General features: G+C 39.8%; 1 protein-coding gene across 30 annotated transcripts in view; it reads left to right on the top strand.

Annotated features, from left to right (window-relative positions):
* Positions 1–19,802, top strand: part of LOC6525032 (disks large 1 tumor suppressor protein) — a 39,770-nt gene extending 19,968 nt beyond the window's left edge. For 7 of the 30 annotated variants that reach the window (XM_039370798.1, XM_039370802.1, XM_039370799.1 and 4 more), the window contains 14 exons: positions 4,482–4,505; positions 5,516–6,067; positions 6,128–6,830; positions 8,068–8,155; positions 8,213–8,426; positions 8,501–8,914; positions 8,977–9,079; positions 9,969–10,043; positions 11,009–11,053; positions 12,908–12,988; positions 15,439–15,588; positions 15,740–16,022; positions 16,085–16,176; positions 16,243–19,802. In XM_039370798.1, the coding sequence (XP_039226732.1) occupies positions 4,482–4,505; positions 5,516–6,067; positions 6,128–6,830; positions 8,068–8,155; positions 8,213–8,426; positions 8,501–8,914; positions 8,977–9,079; positions 9,969–10,043; positions 11,009–11,053; positions 12,908–12,988; positions 15,439–15,588; positions 15,740–16,022; positions 16,085–16,176; positions 16,243–16,349 (2,931 nt within the window). In that variant the 3' untranslated portion in view covers positions 16,350–19,802. Of the gene's footprint in view, positions 1–444; positions 758–4,481; positions 4,506–5,515; positions 6,068–6,127; positions 6,831–8,067; positions 8,156–8,212; positions 8,427–8,500; positions 8,915–8,976; positions 9,080–9,968; positions 10,044–11,008; positions 11,054–12,907; positions 14,276–15,438; positions 15,589–15,739; positions 16,023–16,084; positions 16,177–16,242 lie in introns of those variants that run through there. The other 23 variants (XM_015190585.2, XM_015190578.2, XM_015190583.2 and 20 more) reach the window with 21 other exon arrangements.
* The last annotated feature ends 435 nt before the right edge of the window (positions 19,803–20,237 follow it).

The raw sequence follows: 20,237 nt of genomic DNA, 5'->3' as shown, positions 1-20,237 counted from the left end.
AATTTAATATGAGTGAATGGTTTATGAGTCATTGGTACTGCATTACCAACGACGGTGACATATAACTGGAGTGTGCGAAAGGGAGCGAGCATTGCCAGCGCAAGCGATAACGATAGATCGCCGCCTATCGATCGACACGGAGGGGGGAAAATGCCAGCAAAACAAGGAGACAGAGAGAGAGAGTGAGAAAAATTTTAAGTCGGTATACCGAAAAAAAAAAAAAATCGCTCTCCCTCTCTCGCACAGAGTGTGCGTGCGTGCGTGCGTGTTAGTGTGTCTCCGTGTGTTGTGTTGTGTTTGTTGTTTCGGTGGCGGCGGCGGCCTCTTTTCAGTTTCCCGATCGCTAAAACACAAACAACACGCCCGTGCGTGCGATTTAAATATATAGATGTTTCAAAAGAAAAACCACTAAGTTCGCAATTGTGTGCATTTTCGTTTGTCTAGTGCAAAAAGTTGGATAACCACAGGCGGCAAATAAAATTGTAACGAATCGAGTTCAAGAAGAAAAAGAAGAAGCAGAGCCAGCAGCGCCGGCATTTGTCCGTGTGTTGTTGTCGTTGTTGCTTGTGCGCGGCTGTAACTTGAACCCTTGAACCCTTGAACCGCCATAAGAATAAGAAACAAGTATAACAATAAGTTATAAAATCAATTCAACAAAAGCCGCTGCAATATGACAACGAGGAAAAAGAAGCGCGACGGCGGCGGCAGCGGCGGCGGATTCATCAAGAAAGTATCGTCGCTCTTCAATCTGGATTCGGTAAAAATCGGTCTTACTACTATCCATTATCATGTCTGCGTACATATGTAGATAAATATATATATATATATATATATATATAAATATGTATATACATATATATATATATGGCCAATATGAAAAATATCCGTTGGATATATGTAGAAAAAGCTGGGCATCTGCGCTCTATATAGTGCGCGATGATTCCATGGTTTGTGGTACCCTCTACTCGTCGTAGGGTATACTAGATTCGTTGAAAAGTGTGTAACAGCAAGAAGGACTTTATAAAGTTCTAGATCAGGATTACTAGACAAGTCACTCTGATTTCGTTCGATTCTGAACGTTACCACGCCCACCAATCGCAAAAAGTTGTTTTATATCTTAATCTGTCTAGTGCTTCACCGTCTAATGGGTAATTACTAGTCGTGAGATTCTGCTATAGTGTTCTCTCTGGTGTTCAAAACAAATTCGCAGACGGACTGAAAGCTAGCCGATTTTCCTCGATTCAATAACCATATACAAGTGTGCGAACAGCTGGGGGCATGCTTTTAGTGCCAAATTTACTTCTATTACTTCCATTTAAATGTGGTGCGATGTAAAGGTGCGCCAGGTCTCAAAAAGTTGAATTGTTTACGGCTTACTTGCACATTTAAGTATTTGTTTACGCAGCTTCTGGGCTTTGTTTACTCTTCAAGTATTGTAGGGAATTGCATGCAAATCGAGCAAATTGTATACAAGTTAATTGTTTGCTAGCCAGTTGTGCACAAAGTTATTTATAATGGCTATACTATTATTCCTATTGGTTGACTATTACATCTTTTTAGCGCAACTCTAAATGGGAACTATACTATTGCCCTCCATTGTGCACACACACTCGCACTCACACAGTTGGGTGCGTTGTCATCATTTTAGCGTCTTTGCATTGCCTTCGCAGAAAAAAAGTAATAGAAAGAACACACTCTCCTTCGTCTCTTTCTAATGCTCCGATCAACGGTTCTTCTCTTGTTGGATTTGTTTCTTTTTGTTGTTGCCCTTAATATTCCGCACAGACGTACTTGTTGTTGTTGTCCCCAATTCGATGTGCCCTCTCGCTCGCACTCTTAATTTTTGACGAAAACCGTTTTATTTTCGTGAATTCTACCACCCACCAAACAAAGGAATTTACAGTGGACACTGGCTAAATGAGAAGGCTGCCAATATGTAATTCCTAAAAATCCACGCGTAGAGCGTGATAACTTATAATTGGCATTATGACTATTATAAAATCGCTTCAACTATTTTTCCGCAAATTCACTGTTAAATCGAAGGTGTTTTTCTCTGTGCATCCCAGTATATCTCACCCGATTTTTCCGCAAAAACTTATAAACACATCACGCGTCTGTCGCGGCAGTGGCAACAACAAATGGACGCGAAGGACAGGTTTACATATTGAACCATAATTTTAGTACTACCCACCTGGGCTCCCTGGGGGCCGTAATAATATAATAATGGAATATGGCTTTGGATTTCCGTTTCGATTTCGTTTCCCTCGCAGGTGTTTCGACCACGACCGCGATCGTTGTCACGTCCATTTCCGTCCCGTCCGATCTCATACAGTAAACCCCTGGGCATTGTGCCAACATTTCTATACTCGATTTGATCAATGAAGTGCAACGCAGCTTGACGCATTCAAATTTCTCACTGGCCGTGGATTATTTGCGGATTATTAATAAGCTACATACATATGTATGTACATATACATATGTATATGGTTATGCTATAATCTTCGGTGCGTTTTATGTGGTAAAGGGGTATCGGTAGTCTTTACGCTTTTATGGCAATATCCATATAGATCTACATATCTCCTGTGACTCACATTTGTTTATCGTGAGCAATTGGGTCTCAGGTTTTTCTAACTAAAAATACTCAAATTCCGTGCTATACATGCTTATGATCACATATGCGAAATGTGTTTTATTTTGGGCAATCTTTTTGCATGGCCGCAATAAAAAGACTTTCTAAAGAGCCTTGACCATTGCTAGGAACTATTAACTAGTTATCCCAATCGTTTAGGCCTTGAAAAGCTCGTTTCGAGTTTTCCTACTAGTGCATTGCCTATTAAATTTCCCTTTACCACTTTGCATGCGACGCGAGTAATCGAATAAGCATTAAAATAGACTATAATTTAATGATTCATTTGATTTGAGGTTTTGCGCTTACGACATTATGGCAACGCTATTTTTTCATTAACAAAATTCGAGGTGCAGTTGGAATTCTGTTTCAGTTACAGTTTTCTTACAATGGCTTAAGAATTTTATCGTCTGCGGTTCGGTTTTCCGCATTTTCAGTGTGCTTGTGGTCCCAAGCATACGTTTATCATAGATAAGATAAGCGCTCCATATATGTGATATGATTTCGCTTTAGTGCCAGCTACTAATTTCAAGGGTGTGCAACTTTACAAAAAAAAAAACAAGGCCTACGAAAAAAAGTCTAGAAGTGGGAGAAAAAAAAACGATTGTAGCTCGTTGGCCCCGTTAATATAGCGTGCTGTTGTTGAGGTTTTTTTTTCTTTCGGGTTTTTGTTGCCTATTTTTTTTTTGTTTTTTGCTTGGGGCTTAGTTGGCTGAAAGTCTTGTGTGTTTGTCCCAAGACGCCCCTGCCCCCCCCCGCCACATTCCTAGCCCATTACCTCGCCCCGTAAAAACGCCCGCTCGCATTAAAGTGAGTTCCGATTGTTAACTTTATGATGTAATTTTTCTTCTTTTTATAATTCTTTTTGGGCTGGAAAAAGTGTAACCAGAGTTGTCAGCGGAAGCAGAAGCGGCACGAACCTGTTAGCCTAAGTGGCCGCGTACAGTGTTTGCCCGCTAATGGGTTCTCACAGATGTAACACGTCTTTCGCTGTAATTACAGACATTAAATTATATGACATGTGAATGGAGGAGCGTTAGGCACGTTTTTATGTTTCCTTGAAACATATGTATGTTTTAAACTATTTCACATATGAATAATCGTATCATATTCAAACCTAAAAAAAAAACAAGCAAAGCAAGTAAATCAACCTTTAGCGAGGCACCACTGTAGCTGCAGCAGCGTGTATCCTCCAGCGATTAACCCAAAGAGCATATTAATATTTTTAGCCCGCCTGCTTAGGCTCCCTAGGCGTACACTTGACTTGACCCACTCCCAGGGTTAATTGGCAATTTTTCGCTAGACAAGAGCGTCCGATATGGGAATTTATCTGCAGCGGGGCTGTGGCGGGTTAAGTGGGAGGATTGGTGGAGCGACGCCCACTTTTGCAGTGCATATGTACATCTTCTTGGGGTTAATGTTGCTGTCGTCGCCGCTTGATGAATTCATTTACACTGGGCTGCTAATCAATTGAACTCGTTTAACGATGCCATAACCCACCACCCCCGCCGTGCGCCCCTCCGCCCATTAACCCACTAAGATCGCCGCGGGTTGTGCAAGCTGTGGTTGTTGTTGCCATTTTTAGCGCACTGTTGTTTGTTTGTTTTTTCGTTTTTCTTCATTTGTTTTTTTTTTGTATTTTGGTCGCCTGTTAATTGCAACGAGAGTTTTGGCTGCACGGCCCAGTTAATTTAAGATATTTCGAGACTCCATTGCCATTGACACGATTTCCCATCTCCGGCGAGGGTGCGGCCCTGGGGGGCTTTGTAGGGTTAATACTGTATGCTAATGAGTCACTGAACCGATCGGAGATCCTCTCTAAACGTATCTCTTTCACTTTAATCACCCACTACAGCTCCATAAGGCATCGTCGACAAAGGTAAGCCACACAAACGGATCCGAAACGAGATTAGATTCTTAACCCACCTGTTGCCATCGTCGAATTGTACTTCATATTGCCCATTTCATATTGTTCATTTGATTGCAGTCGAACATTTCCATTTTTGCAATTTACTTGATTCTACAATAGAATGTTTTTAAAAATACAAAATTCCAACATTCAAAGATGCTTTTTCAAAAATGTAAACTATTTTTTGGCTTTTAATGTATATAAGATTAAATTGAAAGGATGCTACGTCTATAATGAAATATATAGAGTATATTTGCTACCAACTTCCTGCAATATGTAGTGAAATCGAAAATGGAAACGGGCCAAAAAATCAACGTTGTTTGTCGTCGTTTTAACTGCATTTGCATTTATTTGTGTGATCGTCGTGTGTTTCGTCTCCGTTCATGTTGTTTTATGTATTCGCTGCCTAACTGAATTATCCATGCAATGACATCACAAGTCGCTGAAAAACTGAGGAGCGCATATTATTGAAATTAGCTCGAAAGAATGCTTTTTGGGGCGTATTTCTAGATATTTCCTGCATTAAATAAGCAATTCACAACTGAAACAAATGAATTGGTTGCTTCAATTTTTTGTAGAGAAACTGACTTCATCTAAATCAGCACTCATCTAATATGTTAAATTTGTGTATTTAATTGAGTGCTAATGGGTACTCAAAAAATACATATTTCTAACCCAACTATGTAAGAATATTTTTTAATAATAAACTCAATGGTTTAAATCCATAAATTCCATACATTTTTGGAACCTAAGTCAACATACATCTAGTTATTTTAGACGTAAACAAATAAAATATTTAATATTTATGTTATTCATTTATGTACTCACATAATAGAGACAGCTCTCATTACATTCACAATTCACAATACACTAAAACACTTACTTACCCCACATTATTCCAACTATGTGTCCATTGTATAATGACTCCCAAAGAACTCATCTCTACATGAACCATTTTAATGACCTTCCATATCCTCCAGGTGAATGGCGATGACAGTTGGTTATACGAGGACATTCAGCTGGAGCGCGGCAACTCCGGATTGGGCTTCTCCATTGCCGGCGGTACGGATAATCCGCACATCGGCACCGACACCTCCATCTACATCACCAAGCTCATTTCCGGCGGAGCAGCTGCCGCCGATGGACGGCTGAGCATCAACGACATCATCGTATCGGTGAACGATGTGTCCGTGGTGGATGTGCCACATGCCTCCGCCGTGGATGCCCTTAAGAAGGCCGGAAATGTGGTCAAGCTGCATGTGAAGCGAAAACGTGGAACGGCCACCACACCGGCAGCGGGATCGGCAGCAGGAGATGCACGCGATAGTGCGGCCAGCGGACCGAAGGTCATCGAAATCGATCTGGTCAAGGGCGGCAAGGGACTGGGCTTCTCCATTGCCGGCGGCATTGGCAACCAGCACATCCCCGGCGACAATGGCATCTATGTGACCAAGTTAATGGACGGCGGAGCAGCGCAGGTGGACGGACGTCTCTCCATTGGAGATAAGCTGATTGCAGTGCGCACCAATGGGGTAGGTTCCATTAACTACTGAATGGTTGCTCCTAATTTAGTTATTTTATACCTTCGACAGAGCGAGAAGAATCTGGAGAACGTAACGCACGAACTGGCGGTAGCCACGTTGAAGTCGATCACCGACAAGGTGACGCTGATCATTGGGAAGACACAGCACCTGACCACCAGTGCGTCCGGCGGCGGAGGAGGAGGCCTTTCATCCGGACATCAGTTGTCGCAGTCCCAATCGCAATTGGCCACCAGCCAGAGCCAAAGTCAGGTGCATCAGCAGCAGCATGCGACGCCGATGGTCAATTCGCAGTCGACAGGTGCGCTAAATAGTATGGGACAAACGGTTGTCGATTCACCATCAATACCACAAGCAGCCGCAGCAGCAGCAGCAAATGCATCTGCATCTGCATCAGTCATTGCAAGCAACAACACAATCAGCAACACCACAGTCACCACAGTCACGGCCACAGCCACCAACAGTAGCAACAAGTTGCCGCCGTCGCTTGGCGCTAACAGCAGCATTAGCATTAGCAATAGCAATAGCAACAGCAACAGCAATAATATCAACAACAGTAATAGCATCAACAACAACAACAGTAGCAGCAGCACGACGGCAACTGTTGCAGCAGCGGCACCAACAGCAGCAGCATCTGCAGCAGCAGCAGCAGCATCTCCACCCGCCAACTCCTTCTATAACAATGCTTCCATGCCCGCCCTGCCTGTCGAATCCAATCAAACAAACAACCGATCCCAATCACCCCAGCCGCGCCGTAAGCGATTCATTTGTTTATTATTTAACCAAACTTTTGTTGTAATTAATATATGCTCATCAATGTCCCGGTCAAGGGTGTTTATCGGAGGTCCTGCGATCTTCTCCAATAAATGCACTTGTGCTGGGCCCCCCCATCACTTTGTTTCCCTTCTTTCTCTTCTATAACATTTCGTTTAATATGACTTTTGATTGCTATTATTTGCGTATCTAATTTAAATATTTTCTTTCTCCTCGCATCTGCGTATCTTTTCCTATTAATACTTTTCGAAATCATGCTCTGAGAAATTTTATCATACCAATTATATATTGATATAATATGTGATATGTTACCCTCTTTTATGTCTGTGTTTAATTACCAGTTTATTTTTACATCTCAAATGTTTATACTTTAACTATTTTGTGCATTTGTTTTCGACCTGCTCGAGTGCATTTATGGAATACAGTCCAATAAAGGCACTTGAAGCGGGTCCAATTCCTTACTCCAATCCTTCCCTAAGTACATCCCGTTCGTATATGTGATCCTTTCAATATGTTCCTCCTTTGCCGGCCAATTGCTTACTGCTATTGCTGCTGTGCCAAGTTAATTTGAGGCTCTAGAAAAGATGGCTTTCATTTTCACACGCTGGAAGCTGCTCTCCCGCCTTTCCCTGTAGTCTCCTCCACCGCCATGCTGTTGATTTGAACATCCTGCCCTCAAAAGTTGTGCCTAGTGTTTTAGAATTGTGTTCTGGATCAGACCATTAGAGTTTGATACCCAAATCTATGTTGACTTGTTGTGCTGTATATTAAGGTATTAAGGTGTTAAAAGGCGTTATTGGTGTGCCTGGGGATCGTGTATGCCTGTGTATAGTGTGTGTTTGTGTTGTGCGGGGAAATCAAGTGCAATCTTCAGTTTCCGTTCTGTTGTCTTCCGTTTCTGTTTCCGTTGGCCTCAGTTTTTGTCGCAGTCTTTTACTTTAAACAGTTTCTATCTCTTTCTCGTCGGTGCCAGCTGTCTCTGTCCCTTTTGCGTTTGTCTGTCTCTGTCTGGACTCCTCTGGACGCGCTGAAACCGCAAGAAAACATTATATTTCTCAAGGCATTATTAACCGCTCTATCTCTCTCTGTCTCTGTCTCCCTCTTTATCTATCTATCTATCTCTGTCATGTCTTAATAATAATAACTTACATTCAATGTGCAACAAAAACGACCGATAAACCTAAAACCAAAATCACAAATTTCTGATAACAACCTAGAGCCCGGCTCGCGATACGCCTCTACAAATGTCCTAGCCGCTGTTCCACCAGGAACTCCACGCGCAGTCAGCACCGAGGATATAACCAGGTGAGTGCCTCGATCACTTTTCCATGCATTTGGGTATTTAATAACTTGATATCGCAGAGAACCGCGCACCATCACCATCCAGAAGGGACCGCAGGGCCTGGGCTTCAACATCGTTGGTGGCGAGGATGGCCAGGGTATCTATGTGTCCTTCATCCTGGCCGGCGGTCCAGCGGATCTTGGCTCGGAGCTGAAGCGTGGCGATCAGCTGCTCAGCGTGAACAATGTCAACCTCACGCACGCCACCCACGAAGAGGCGGCCCAGGCGCTCAAGGTGAGTCAAAGCAATGTTCCAGATGAACGTAAGAGAAATTGAACAATTATTAAAAACGTATTTTTATATTCTAGACTTCTGGCGGTGTGGTGACCCTGTTGGCGCAGTACCGCCCAGAGGAGTACAACCGCTTCGAGGCACGCATCCAAGAGTTGAAACAACAGGCTGCCCTCGGTGCCGGTGGATCGGGAACCCTGCTGCGTACCACGCAGAAGCGATCGCTGTATGTGCGCGCCCTGTTCGACTACGATCCCAATCGAGATGATGGATTGCCCTCGCGAGGATTGCCCTTCAAGCACGGCGATATCCTGCACGTGACCAATGCCTCCGACGATGAATGGTGGCAGGCACGTCGAGTCCTCGGCGATAACGAGGACGAGCAAATCGGTATTGTGCCATCGAAAAGGCGTTGGGAGCGCAAAATGCGAGCTAGGGACCGCAGCGTTAAGTTCCAGGGACATGCGGCTGCTAATAATAATCTGGATAAGGTGAGTGGTGAGCAATAGTTATAAAGTTATCTCATTAACCAATTGCATTTCTCATCTACCAGCAATCGACATTGGATCGAAAGAAAAAGAATTTCACATTCTCGCGCAAATTTCCGTTTATGAAGAGTCGCGATGAGAAGAATGAAGATGGCAGCGACCAAGAGCGTAAGTAGACCAAGTCAAGGGAAGCCAGCAGTCCGACTCTGTCACAGTCTCGATCGTTCGCTCTTTCTTCGGAGATGGCCAATAATGGGAGAACATCAAGCAACTCAAAATCAAGGCGTTTTTGGTTTAGTCCTAGTCTTAAGGCTCAATGACTTTCTCCACTGAATTTCTGTCTGAATGAGAGTGTGTGCTTTTGGGCGGGTGTTTGATTGACTTGTGGTTGTGTATTTTCTGCTTATGATTACAAGATATTAATGTTGTTGAAACATCTTTCGCGAACATCACCTAAAACTCACTGTCAAAGTCCTTGTCCCGTTTTTGTTTTTTTAGTTAAGTCTTTCATGAGGTAATAAATGTTTTTTATGTTAATCATCCTAAGTGTACGTATCATAAGATTCAGAAAACTCGTTAATTACCTTGTAACTTGTGGGAATGAAAGGTTGCAAATTTTCTTTACACACAGGAAACATTTGATAAGAATAGCCTTCAAAAGCTTAAAGTTCTTCATGTCCCATTTCGTTGTGTTTTATGTACTGAGTTGGTGTTTTTAATTTATTAAAATTAATTGGACATATGTTTTGTTCGATGTTTCTGTTTGAAGAGATTTACCCATTGCCCCAACCGATTTTTTGTTTGTTTTGTTTTATGCATTTTATATGATTTACATTTCTGTTTATTTCCATATGTTTTCCCCGCCGAAATCCGTGATGTCCAAACACTCATTCTACCCACATTTACCAAATTCTGGATGAACCGATCGGATCCATCGACGAACCGACGAATCACTGAAACATACACATACTCACACATTTCCTGTCCCATTCGATATGCTTGGATGTTGGATGTTGTATTATTTTGTGTGTGCCCCGATCCCAAACTATATGTTTAGCCAATGGAGTTGTGAGCAGCACCAGCGAGATTGACATCAATAATGTCAACAACAACCAGTCGAATGAACCGCAACGTAAGTGCCGACTATGTCAGGTGAAAATGTTTCCAAACAGAGCCGAAGTTGGCGGTATAAATGTCGAGATGTATCCGCTTGTAAATGTATCCAGGTGTCAGGGCTTCTCAGATGGTCTAGTCTTGGTTAACAATCACACACACACACACACCCACACCCACACATACAAAGCCTTGTAAACGAACACACCCATACACATATTAGACAGTAAGCTATAGTCACACGATCTTACTAACAGTTAGTCCTCGCGGGGAGTTCTATAGCTCATGGCCATCCATCGTGTATATAGTCTTGGATTAAGCTAAAGATAATCGTATCTGTATCCGAAGAGTGTTCTTCAGCGGCAGGGTTGCACGTTTTACATCAATGTACATCTTACGATACATCATCAACAGCCCATCGAGATGAAACCAAGTTGATTTCGTTCTTTAGTTAATTTAAAAAGCTTTTTCTCCCGCAACTCTCTACTGACAGTACATTTATCTTCTTATCGCTCTTCTCTCTATAAAAAATATCCAACCTTAAATCTCTGAGTCCAGCTGCTTTCATCAAATATCTACATCACTACGACTCCAAACAGTTTTCTGAAAACCAGCAACAACCTTTAACTACTTGCCATCCTGTTCCTATTATAATATATACAGAAGAAGAAGGAACATTTTGATGGTTTTTACAGACTACTAAAATCTTGAATGGTTCTTAGGTCAATTTTTTTTTAATTGGATATACAAGTTTATATTTCTTAACCATTAAATTAAAGATATTACAATGCTAAAAGTACCATTCAAGATCACATTTTTAACCAATTATAATAATGTATAATGTTGGGCCTACCCAAATGAACCGAATTCAAACGCTGTTCTGTTTTAAACTGACCAAACATATCTCTTTCGATTTCTTCTCTTCTGTTTTCTCTCTTTTCTCTTCCCTTTCGGTTTCTCGTTTGTTTTCTCTTCGTTTTCTAGCCTTTATGCTTTGCTACACACAAGACGATGCCAATGCTGAAGGAGGTATGTACTCGATCAGATCAATTTACCAACATATCTACTTATACATAACAATCTATCTATATATCTGAGTAAATCCACTGAACATATGAAAGACGTAACATACATTTAACCATGCAAAATTTTCGATTTTCATACATAGAAATGCATTTGCTGTAAGAACTAACACAGTTTCAGCAGAAACACATGCGATTAACCACTTACCTGCATATATACATACATAACATACCTATTTACATACATGCATACATCAAAACATCACATGTGATTACTGTACTATGATTTTTCGTTGGTTCCGTTAGAATTTTTTGTTTTCAGCGCTTTTTATTTGCATCAATACATCTGTACATCACATGTATTTGGCGATCTCTACTCGTACATCACTCTCTATCGCTATAAATACATGTCAAGACTATCCAAATATATATAGCCCACTATCTTCTATATATCTAACCGCAAGACTATTGCGGAATAAATCAATCGTCCAAATGTAACTTTCGAAAGCGCTCTATCATATGCATGTAAATGTCCATTAAATGTACACTAAATGTATAAAGGCATTAGAAAAAGGAAATATGTTAAATTTTTATGCTAAATCGGATGTACGTCTGATGTGCATAGGATATCTGAATAGACCTGGCCGTAAGACACAAAAAGATGTACAGGAAGACCATACATCGAAACTCCCAGGGAGAAAATCTCTGTTTTTTGGGGGTTTCTGTTTTAAGTTTATCTTTTAAGTTCATACTTTGGATCCCCCTGGTTGTTCACATTACAGAGCGTATACGTACATATACGAACATGCAGACAGAAATCAAAACTTTAAACCATTTCGATCTCAACTTGCTGTTCTATTAATTTCCGCTTGTATCACACGTCGTGTTTCAATGTTGCCACACTCGAAGCGATATATACTGTACATATAAATGTAATCAGAATGGCGTACTTGGTGTGAATACAGAACAGATAATCATACAGATACACCACCCAGATACAGATACAGATACAGATACAGACAACCGAAATAAAGTTTTTCTTTGACAATTCTCAGTTCGGGATGCACACGAAATAACCATACTCTCGTACACAGGAAAGGAACTCGCAACTAAACTCCCAAACTCAAATATCCCCCATTTTCCTCTTCGAGTTCCATTTTTTTATGTTCTCAGTCAGCCACAGACAGACAGTACCAGACATGAGTAAATGGTGATTTCGATTTCGATTTGTTGTTAATCCTTTGATATTTTTGTTCTTCTTTTACATTTAACCCCTGTGTCTGTGAACTACTTTGAATTCTTGTGTTGTTTGCCTACTACTCAACTACTACCAACCACTACAACTACAACTACAACTACTTCAACAACAACGACAACAACATCTACTACCGTTCGAATCTACTACTATTCTACTACTATATCTACTACCGATTTATAACTGTGCGTAAAACGCGCAAACGCAACGTCACTCCATCTCTCTATCGTTCTCTCTCTCTCTGTTTCTCTGTTTATGAATATATGAACTATATATTTTGATGGAACTACACCGAAACTACACATATCCCTAATTTGTAAACCTCTGTTTAACTCACAATATTTTCTCTTGTTCTAAATACACAATATCCCATACAACACATATCAATATCGCTCTATATATAAATATTTAACTTCTCAAATCAACCAAACCAAACCAAACAAACCAAACAACAAAAAATTGAAACCAACAATATGACCACCGATATATATAACTCTGTATACATATATATTTGTTATAACCATGCGCTCACGAACTGCGACAACAACCAACTACTAAATTCTTCTAAAACTACGCTATCATCGCTATCGACTAATCACTGCTCAGGCGAGATTATCTACAGGGTGGAGTTACCCGATATGGAGCAGATAACTCTGATCTACTTGGAGAATAATGATGCTGACTATCGTAAGTCGAGCATCTGAACAACCAACAATCACAAAAAATATAAAACAACCACAAGAATCAACAGCAAAAAAAAAAAATGCAACAAGTCTCTTCTCTTTTTGTAATACTAGTGAAAAATACAACAAAGCTTATGTTTTCTTAAACTTAAAAAAAAAAAAAAAAAAAAACGAAAGAATGAAAGTTAAATATTTAGTTATGAATACAAGGAAACCAAATTTTTGCAAAATCTATTCCTCTTGGTTATATTTTTCGTTCTTTCTTTGATTTCTGCCTATCTCTTGCTTTGTCTCTCACTCATGCTGTCTCACTCCATCTCTCTCTCTCTATCTGTTTCTTTCTCTGCTATATATCTATCTCTATGGCGCTTTGTCAAAGAGAATACATTTGAAAACTAACTTTTTGCAAAGGCTTTCAGTAGAGTTTTGTTTTTCTTCCTTTCATTAAATTCATTTTGTGTATCGGAGTATTAACTAATGAGTGAAAAACTCCATTCTTGTTGGTAGAACAATTTTTGTATATTATTTAAGACCATGCAAGTGGTGCAAATAAACTCTCTTCAAGATTGAAGTGAAATTCCAAACCCATCCATTAAACTTCCTTGGACACTTCGTGTTTTTTTTTTTTTTTTTGTTAATATTAGACCTTATAGTTTGTTCATAAGTTCTTCAAATGTTGTGAATTGTTGATAGTTGCGTAGAATCGAATGATGATAGCAAATTTTGTGAACCCACCAGAATTACACAACTGACACACCCACACCCTGTATCGTTTGCCTATTTCTCTTCTCCTTTTTTTGTCTTTTTTTTTTTTTTGATTGCCACATTGCGTAGCATCACCCGAGCAGTAACAGAAGTTAACCCATGGATCTGAAAAAGATCCTATCCGATCCCCAACCAAATGAGCTGAGCCTTCTCCTTCTGCCTGGATAGTTAGTTGTTTGTCCCAGTCCTTTTCTTTGTTAGCCCAAACAACACACCTACTCACCTCGTCGACACACGTCCCTCTATATAAATATATATAGAGTTCTAGACCGATTCAAATTCAGTTGGTTTGTTGATGTTTTCATGTACTGCTTGTATAGTGTCGTGTCTTTTGCATGTGCCACCCTCCCCAACCGAACCACCGCAAAATCTGTTTCTGTTTGAAAGAATTAAATCAGATTTAATACCGCTCCTCGAAACCTTTCGTCTTAGAGTTCAGAGATAATTGTGAATTAATTGCGGTTTAAGATGGAACCCAAAACAAAACCCAACCAAAAGTGAAACTGAAATAAAGGAATTGTACAAATCGAGGGAGTTTTATTTGGCTTAATCGATCAGTTGTTAATCCACCCCGTAGCGCTCAACGTTCGTGTCTCTGTAAATGAGTCCCAAAAAGAGTTGATCTGTGAGTTCTACAAGGCGTCAAGTGAGTAAATCCCATAACCCACCTGGTAGAGAGGAAGTGCGACTGCGTTCCCAGAACCTCAGCAGCCAACAAGAAAAATATATAAAATCCAATAACCGGGTTCATCCATAGACAAATTTAATCACCTAAGCTAGTTCTAATAATCTAAACGTAATTATACACTCACTCACAACAATCGACACACAGATTTTGATTTCATGTTGTCCAAGTTTATGTGTGCCATGTATGTAACATCATGATGTCATGTATGTAGTATGTAACCATGTGAGACAAGTCTGCCAACTGTCTGTTAACTGTTTGCTCGTAGATCGCCTGCTCTATGTACTACCTACATATTATATTTATCATTTCTATATCCTATATATGTATATGACCCAAGACATACATTGGTAAAGTAGTAGCTTTGATTACCATAACGCATTTGGCATTTACATTTGAATGTGTCTTTGATTTCGACATTACGTTTCATATCATTGTATTGTACCTTTATGTTTTAAGTGACTTCTTCTTAGGAACCCCGATTGAACATTGAACATTATTGATTTCCTTCGAATGTTTCTTTTGCTCGATTTCTCAGTTATCCACCAAGCGCAGTGAATGCTTGATAAGTAAAGTGTAACTTGAGTGATTTGACTGATTTTCTACTATTTTATTTCGCAATTCATTTCGGAAAATATTATCAACTGAAATTTTGTTTGTACATTTTTGTGTGCGAGAGCTTTAATTTAACGAACCCAATATACCCTTAAATTTCGTAGAAAACAACTGCCAACTAGTTAAATTAACCATAGTCTACACATTTTCTAATCCTTACTAACATGCCTTGATCTTTATGGATCTCTTTTAATAATAACTTCCAATTGCAATATAGACCGATTTAGAAGTTTGTTTGTAGAGTCCCTGAACCCCAAGATATATTTGTCCTACAACAAATGTCCCACCTTCCATTCCCCCTCCGATTCCCACTCATTTAGAACACTTTGCGATGATGTAGAGCACCTGCACGTCAAGTTCCTAATCCAAATGCTTACCCTACTTTCCAGCTTCCGAGGAGAACGTGTTGTCCTACGAGGCCGTGCAGCGTTTGTCCATAAACTACACGCGCCCGGTTATTATTCTGGGACCCCTGAAGGATCGCATCAACGATGACCTAATATCAGAGTATCCCGACAAGTTCGGCTCCTGTGTGCCACGTAAGTAATGCATTTTGGGCGGGCAATCTTGTTTTATTGTATTTACTGTACTGTATTTATTTTGTGGCGCCCCCGGTTGGACGAACGATATTATATGTTGTCTAGAAATACATTGATATTTTAATTAAGTGCTTATGCTTTTCCCATTTAGACACCACCCGACCCAAGCGGGAGTACGAGGTGGATGGTAGGGACTACCACTTTGTATCCTCTCGCGAGCAAATGGAGCGGGATATCCAGAACCATCTGTTCATCGAGGCGGGCCAGTATAACGACAATCTATACGGCACATCCGTGGCCAGCGTGCGCGAAGTGGCAGAGAAGGGCAAACACTGCATCCTGGACGTGTCCGGGAACGCCATCAAGCGACTCCAAGTGGCCCAGCTGTATCCCGTCGCCGTGTTCATCAAGCCCAAGTCGGTGGACTCAGTGATGTAGGTTTTCCACAGACTAAAGCGACTAAAGACTCCCCATAATAATGGTTTTGTTTTCACAGGGAAATGAATCGTCGCATGACAGAAGACCAGGCCAAGAAGACCTACGAGCGTGCGATTAAAATGGAGCAGGAATTCGGCGAATACTTCACGGGTATAGTCAGAATAATATAACAACATTGCACATCTAATAATAATTGTTTTATTTGTCAACCAACAGGCGTTGTCCAGGGCGATACCATCGAGGAGATCTACAGCAAAGTGAAATCGATGATTTGGTCCCAGTCGGGACCAACCATTTGGGTACCTTCCAAGGAATCTCTATGACCAACAGCCACCACAACTTGGACACTGCCGCCTCGAGTTCGATGTCGACCGGTCTCGAGAACAACAATAGGAGCAACAGCAGCAGCAACAAATCAGCAGCCGCAGCAGAAGACGCCGCACTGATGATGCATCACAGTAACAACAGATACTAATACGACTACAACCACAACAACAACAACAACAACAGCAACCACAGCAGCAGCCACAGCGACAACAACAACAGTGACAAGAACAGAAAACGGATACGGATATGGATACGTATCCACGGACTAAAAAACTTGACCACAGACAGAACAAATTTATAATGACGCAGCCGCAGCAGCCAACTTAATGTAGCAAATTGTCCAAAGCAATTTTTTTTGGATGCACTCATTGATGTACGATTAGTTTAGGAGAACGTACATCCACCAGCTAGGCAATGATGAAAATGAGCGAACATCAGAGTAAAGTATTTGGCATTTGGCATATGAGATGAGATGATGGGTGTTCAAACTGTAGCGGACAAAGGTGTATAGTTTTTAGTTAGAACAAAGTTGGATATAAACAAAAGAAGCGAAATATAATATAATATATATATATATATATATATATATTATATACATACATCAATATATATATACACCACTTATATAGACTAAGGTCCGATTATAAAAGCATAGAGTTGAGCGAAGATGAGTGCTTTCAGGAGTTCGTTAAGCGCTAGAGTGTTGTTTGTTTATGTTGATGTTTATATACGAGAGCCAAGAGTTATAGCGAGTTAGTTATGTTGACGATAATGTGTTTTTTTGATATATATTGACCTATATAAATATGTAAACATGCAGGCACAGGCACCCCACCCATGCACACCGATGTTTTGCCGGTGATAGTGATGTTGAGGCACAAGTGCATTGCATTGCATGGTGGTTAACTTTAAGTACGACAATGTTTAGTAGCTGACTACAAATAATGACGACGATGACGGGACGCAGATGCAGATGTGAATGCGAATGGGGTTACGGTTGCGGATCTAGCGGATAGTCAGAGTATGACGATAACGATTTACGATTACGATCTAATGATAATGATAATGATAAATATATATTGATGAATATTGACGCTAATAACGATTGAGAGATGAAAAACGTTGGTGCATTTGTTGTTAGATGTATGTAATTTTTCCCACTCGCCTTTGCCTAAAAGCAACACAAAATTTAAAACAAACAAGAACTATATAAAACGGATAATGAATAAATTAATAAACATGCGTATGATAAACACTAGTAACTAGCGGAAAAGTTACATATAGTAACACACAGACATTCATTCACACATCCACTTACTATATATCTGTACCATTTAGCCCATAGTCCGCAAGAGATCGTCGAAAAACAAAGTCATTTTACTATATAAACAAAACACCCGCATAATGTAAACTACGGCAGCAATCGATTGGATGGAATTGAGAAGGAGAAATTGAATTTGTTGTCGCGTTGATTTAAATCTAAATAATGAGTAAAATATTGTATATTTAACAATCTATAAAACAAATATAGTATGTAGATAATACACACACAAAAACACAAACACACGAGCCCATACTAAACACACATGGACTACCGTTGCGGTCTAATTTTATACACACCAGACAAATCGAATTGCATATGCAAATAAATAAATAACTAAATAATTAAGGAAGGGACGATGAAGAAGCAGAGCTGGAGATGAGATCAACTCAAATTAGATAACTAAACATATATTTGCTGATTAATTTATGTAAACCAATATACGATTTATAGCCAACGCACAGAAATGAAAAACAAAAACAACACATACGACATTTGTTCGAAAAAATTTAGCAAAATTCAAGTTGAGTGTTAACATTATTATTCATGCGAATATGCATATATTTTATTTTTTTACTCTCCATCTCTTTTGCTCGCTATCTTACGAACTACTTGAAACATTTTTTTTAATCACATTTTTTTTTTATTGTATATTGCAAAACCGTTGACGACGCCACAGCAGCAGCAGCTGTGGATATTATTTCAAAAATATATACATATAACTATTATACGAATAAAGAGAAAACAAATTCATTATAATTTTCACAATGTATGCGCCGAGAGCATTGTTATATTTAATAAACAACCTAAAACCTAAAAAAAGGACAAACAATGAAAAACAAAATAAAACCTATGCGAATAATTTTCACTCTAAACAAAAGAAAACAAAACAAAACAAAATCGAAGAAGCTGAGGAACTCTAAGTGTAATAAACTATTTAAAAATCGAACTTCTTAATCAATTTGATACATCCAACTAGCATACGGAAAACATTGCATTGACTAACATTAAACGATGTGCAAAGGAGTTAACTATAGATAACCGCTTAAACAGGGTGACTATTCGTAGCAAGTGATTTTTTTTCGCTCAAACAAAAATATTTAAATCACTGGGTAGAGCCTATTTTCCAAGCGGTTCTTCCGACAAGTGGGGCACCCAGTAAACGAAACCCTATACCAAATTCAAGTCACTTTTCCAACTAGCCTTAGATTTTACTAACAAACATGAAACCCTCGAGAACTAACTATCAAGCAATTATCGACTAGATAAAGAAAATATATATTTAAATTAGAGCCAGGCGTGGCTGAGACGGGCGACTTTCTTTTCTTAAAAACAAAACAAAAACCCTATAAAAAAAAGTATATGAAAAAAATTATAACCTCCTCGTCCCAGATGATAAATATATGTATATCCTCTCCACCACACACACGCGCGCGCATACAAAGCATGGGAAAGCGTTTCATCAAAATTGTGCCTTTTCTTTTTGTTGTTGTTGTTGTCGAATCGAATCGAAACGAAACGAATTTCGATGAAAATATACACACACATAGACACATGTACGGGCAGCTTTCGTATGGTTTCCGCTAACACTTATGTATGTACATCCCGTTTACATCACATTTACATCCTGACCCACTGCCACCCCTTATACCATGGACAAAAACCAAGGAAATGGTTTTTCGCTAGTCATACACCCACGAAAAACTGGGAGAAAAAAAGATGAAGGAATCTTTAGCCTTAGCGATCAGTAAAGAAAGTAAATCAAATTCAATTTCGTTGAAGTTCGCGAACAGATCGGCAGTAGAGCTACATATGCAATACATATAAATACGATAGTGATAAAAACAAAAGTGAAAACAATGAGAACAATGAGAAATCGATGGATAGCAAAGAGTTTTGAGAATTTGATTGATATATGAACATATGGGCAAAAACACACACAAGTACACCCAACATATGTACAATACTCATGTTCATATGCGAAATACAAATTAGAGACCCCATTCGGCCTCAAATGCGTTTTCATTATGTATTATGTCAAATGTAATTTGTTCATCAGCGGATGAAACACTCGCCCACACCCCAAAAACACACTCGAAATAAACCGTAATAAAAATACGTAATCATATGCCTGGCATTTTCACTATTTAGTTTTCATGAACTTTTTTTTAATAATAATAATTTTTATTTATTAAGGCATACGGGGAAACTTGGAGCCCCTTTGTGTCCTTCTTTTCTATTAATTCAGTCCATTTGGGCGCGCCGGCTAACTACAGTTAGCTTTTTCTATTTTACAATGATTTCACTACAATTACATAACAATCACAGATAACATATAGGAATTAAGATAGGCGTCAGCTTCTGCTGACCCTTGTCACAGGAGATCGGGATGTGAGATCCCTCGGTTGTCTTCTATTCAGCCTTCTTAGTGGGCGAGATCTATTTAGAGCGCTGGCCCGGCGATTTCTGTGGCGCTCCAACCTGTCATGGTATCTGCTCGAGTGCTGGTTTATCTCGTCTCTGTGCAGGGTGGTGTTTCGCACAAACCACTCGCATCCGGTGA

This window comes from Drosophila yakuba, chromosome X, assembly GCF_016746365.2.
Source record: "Drosophila yakuba strain Tai18E2 chromosome X, Prin_Dyak_Tai18E2_2.1, whole genome shotgun sequence".
Lineage (NCBI taxonomy): Eukaryota > Metazoa > Arthropoda > Insecta > Diptera > Drosophilidae > Drosophila > Drosophila yakuba.
This window is presented reverse-complemented; position numbering and strand designations above follow the sequence as displayed.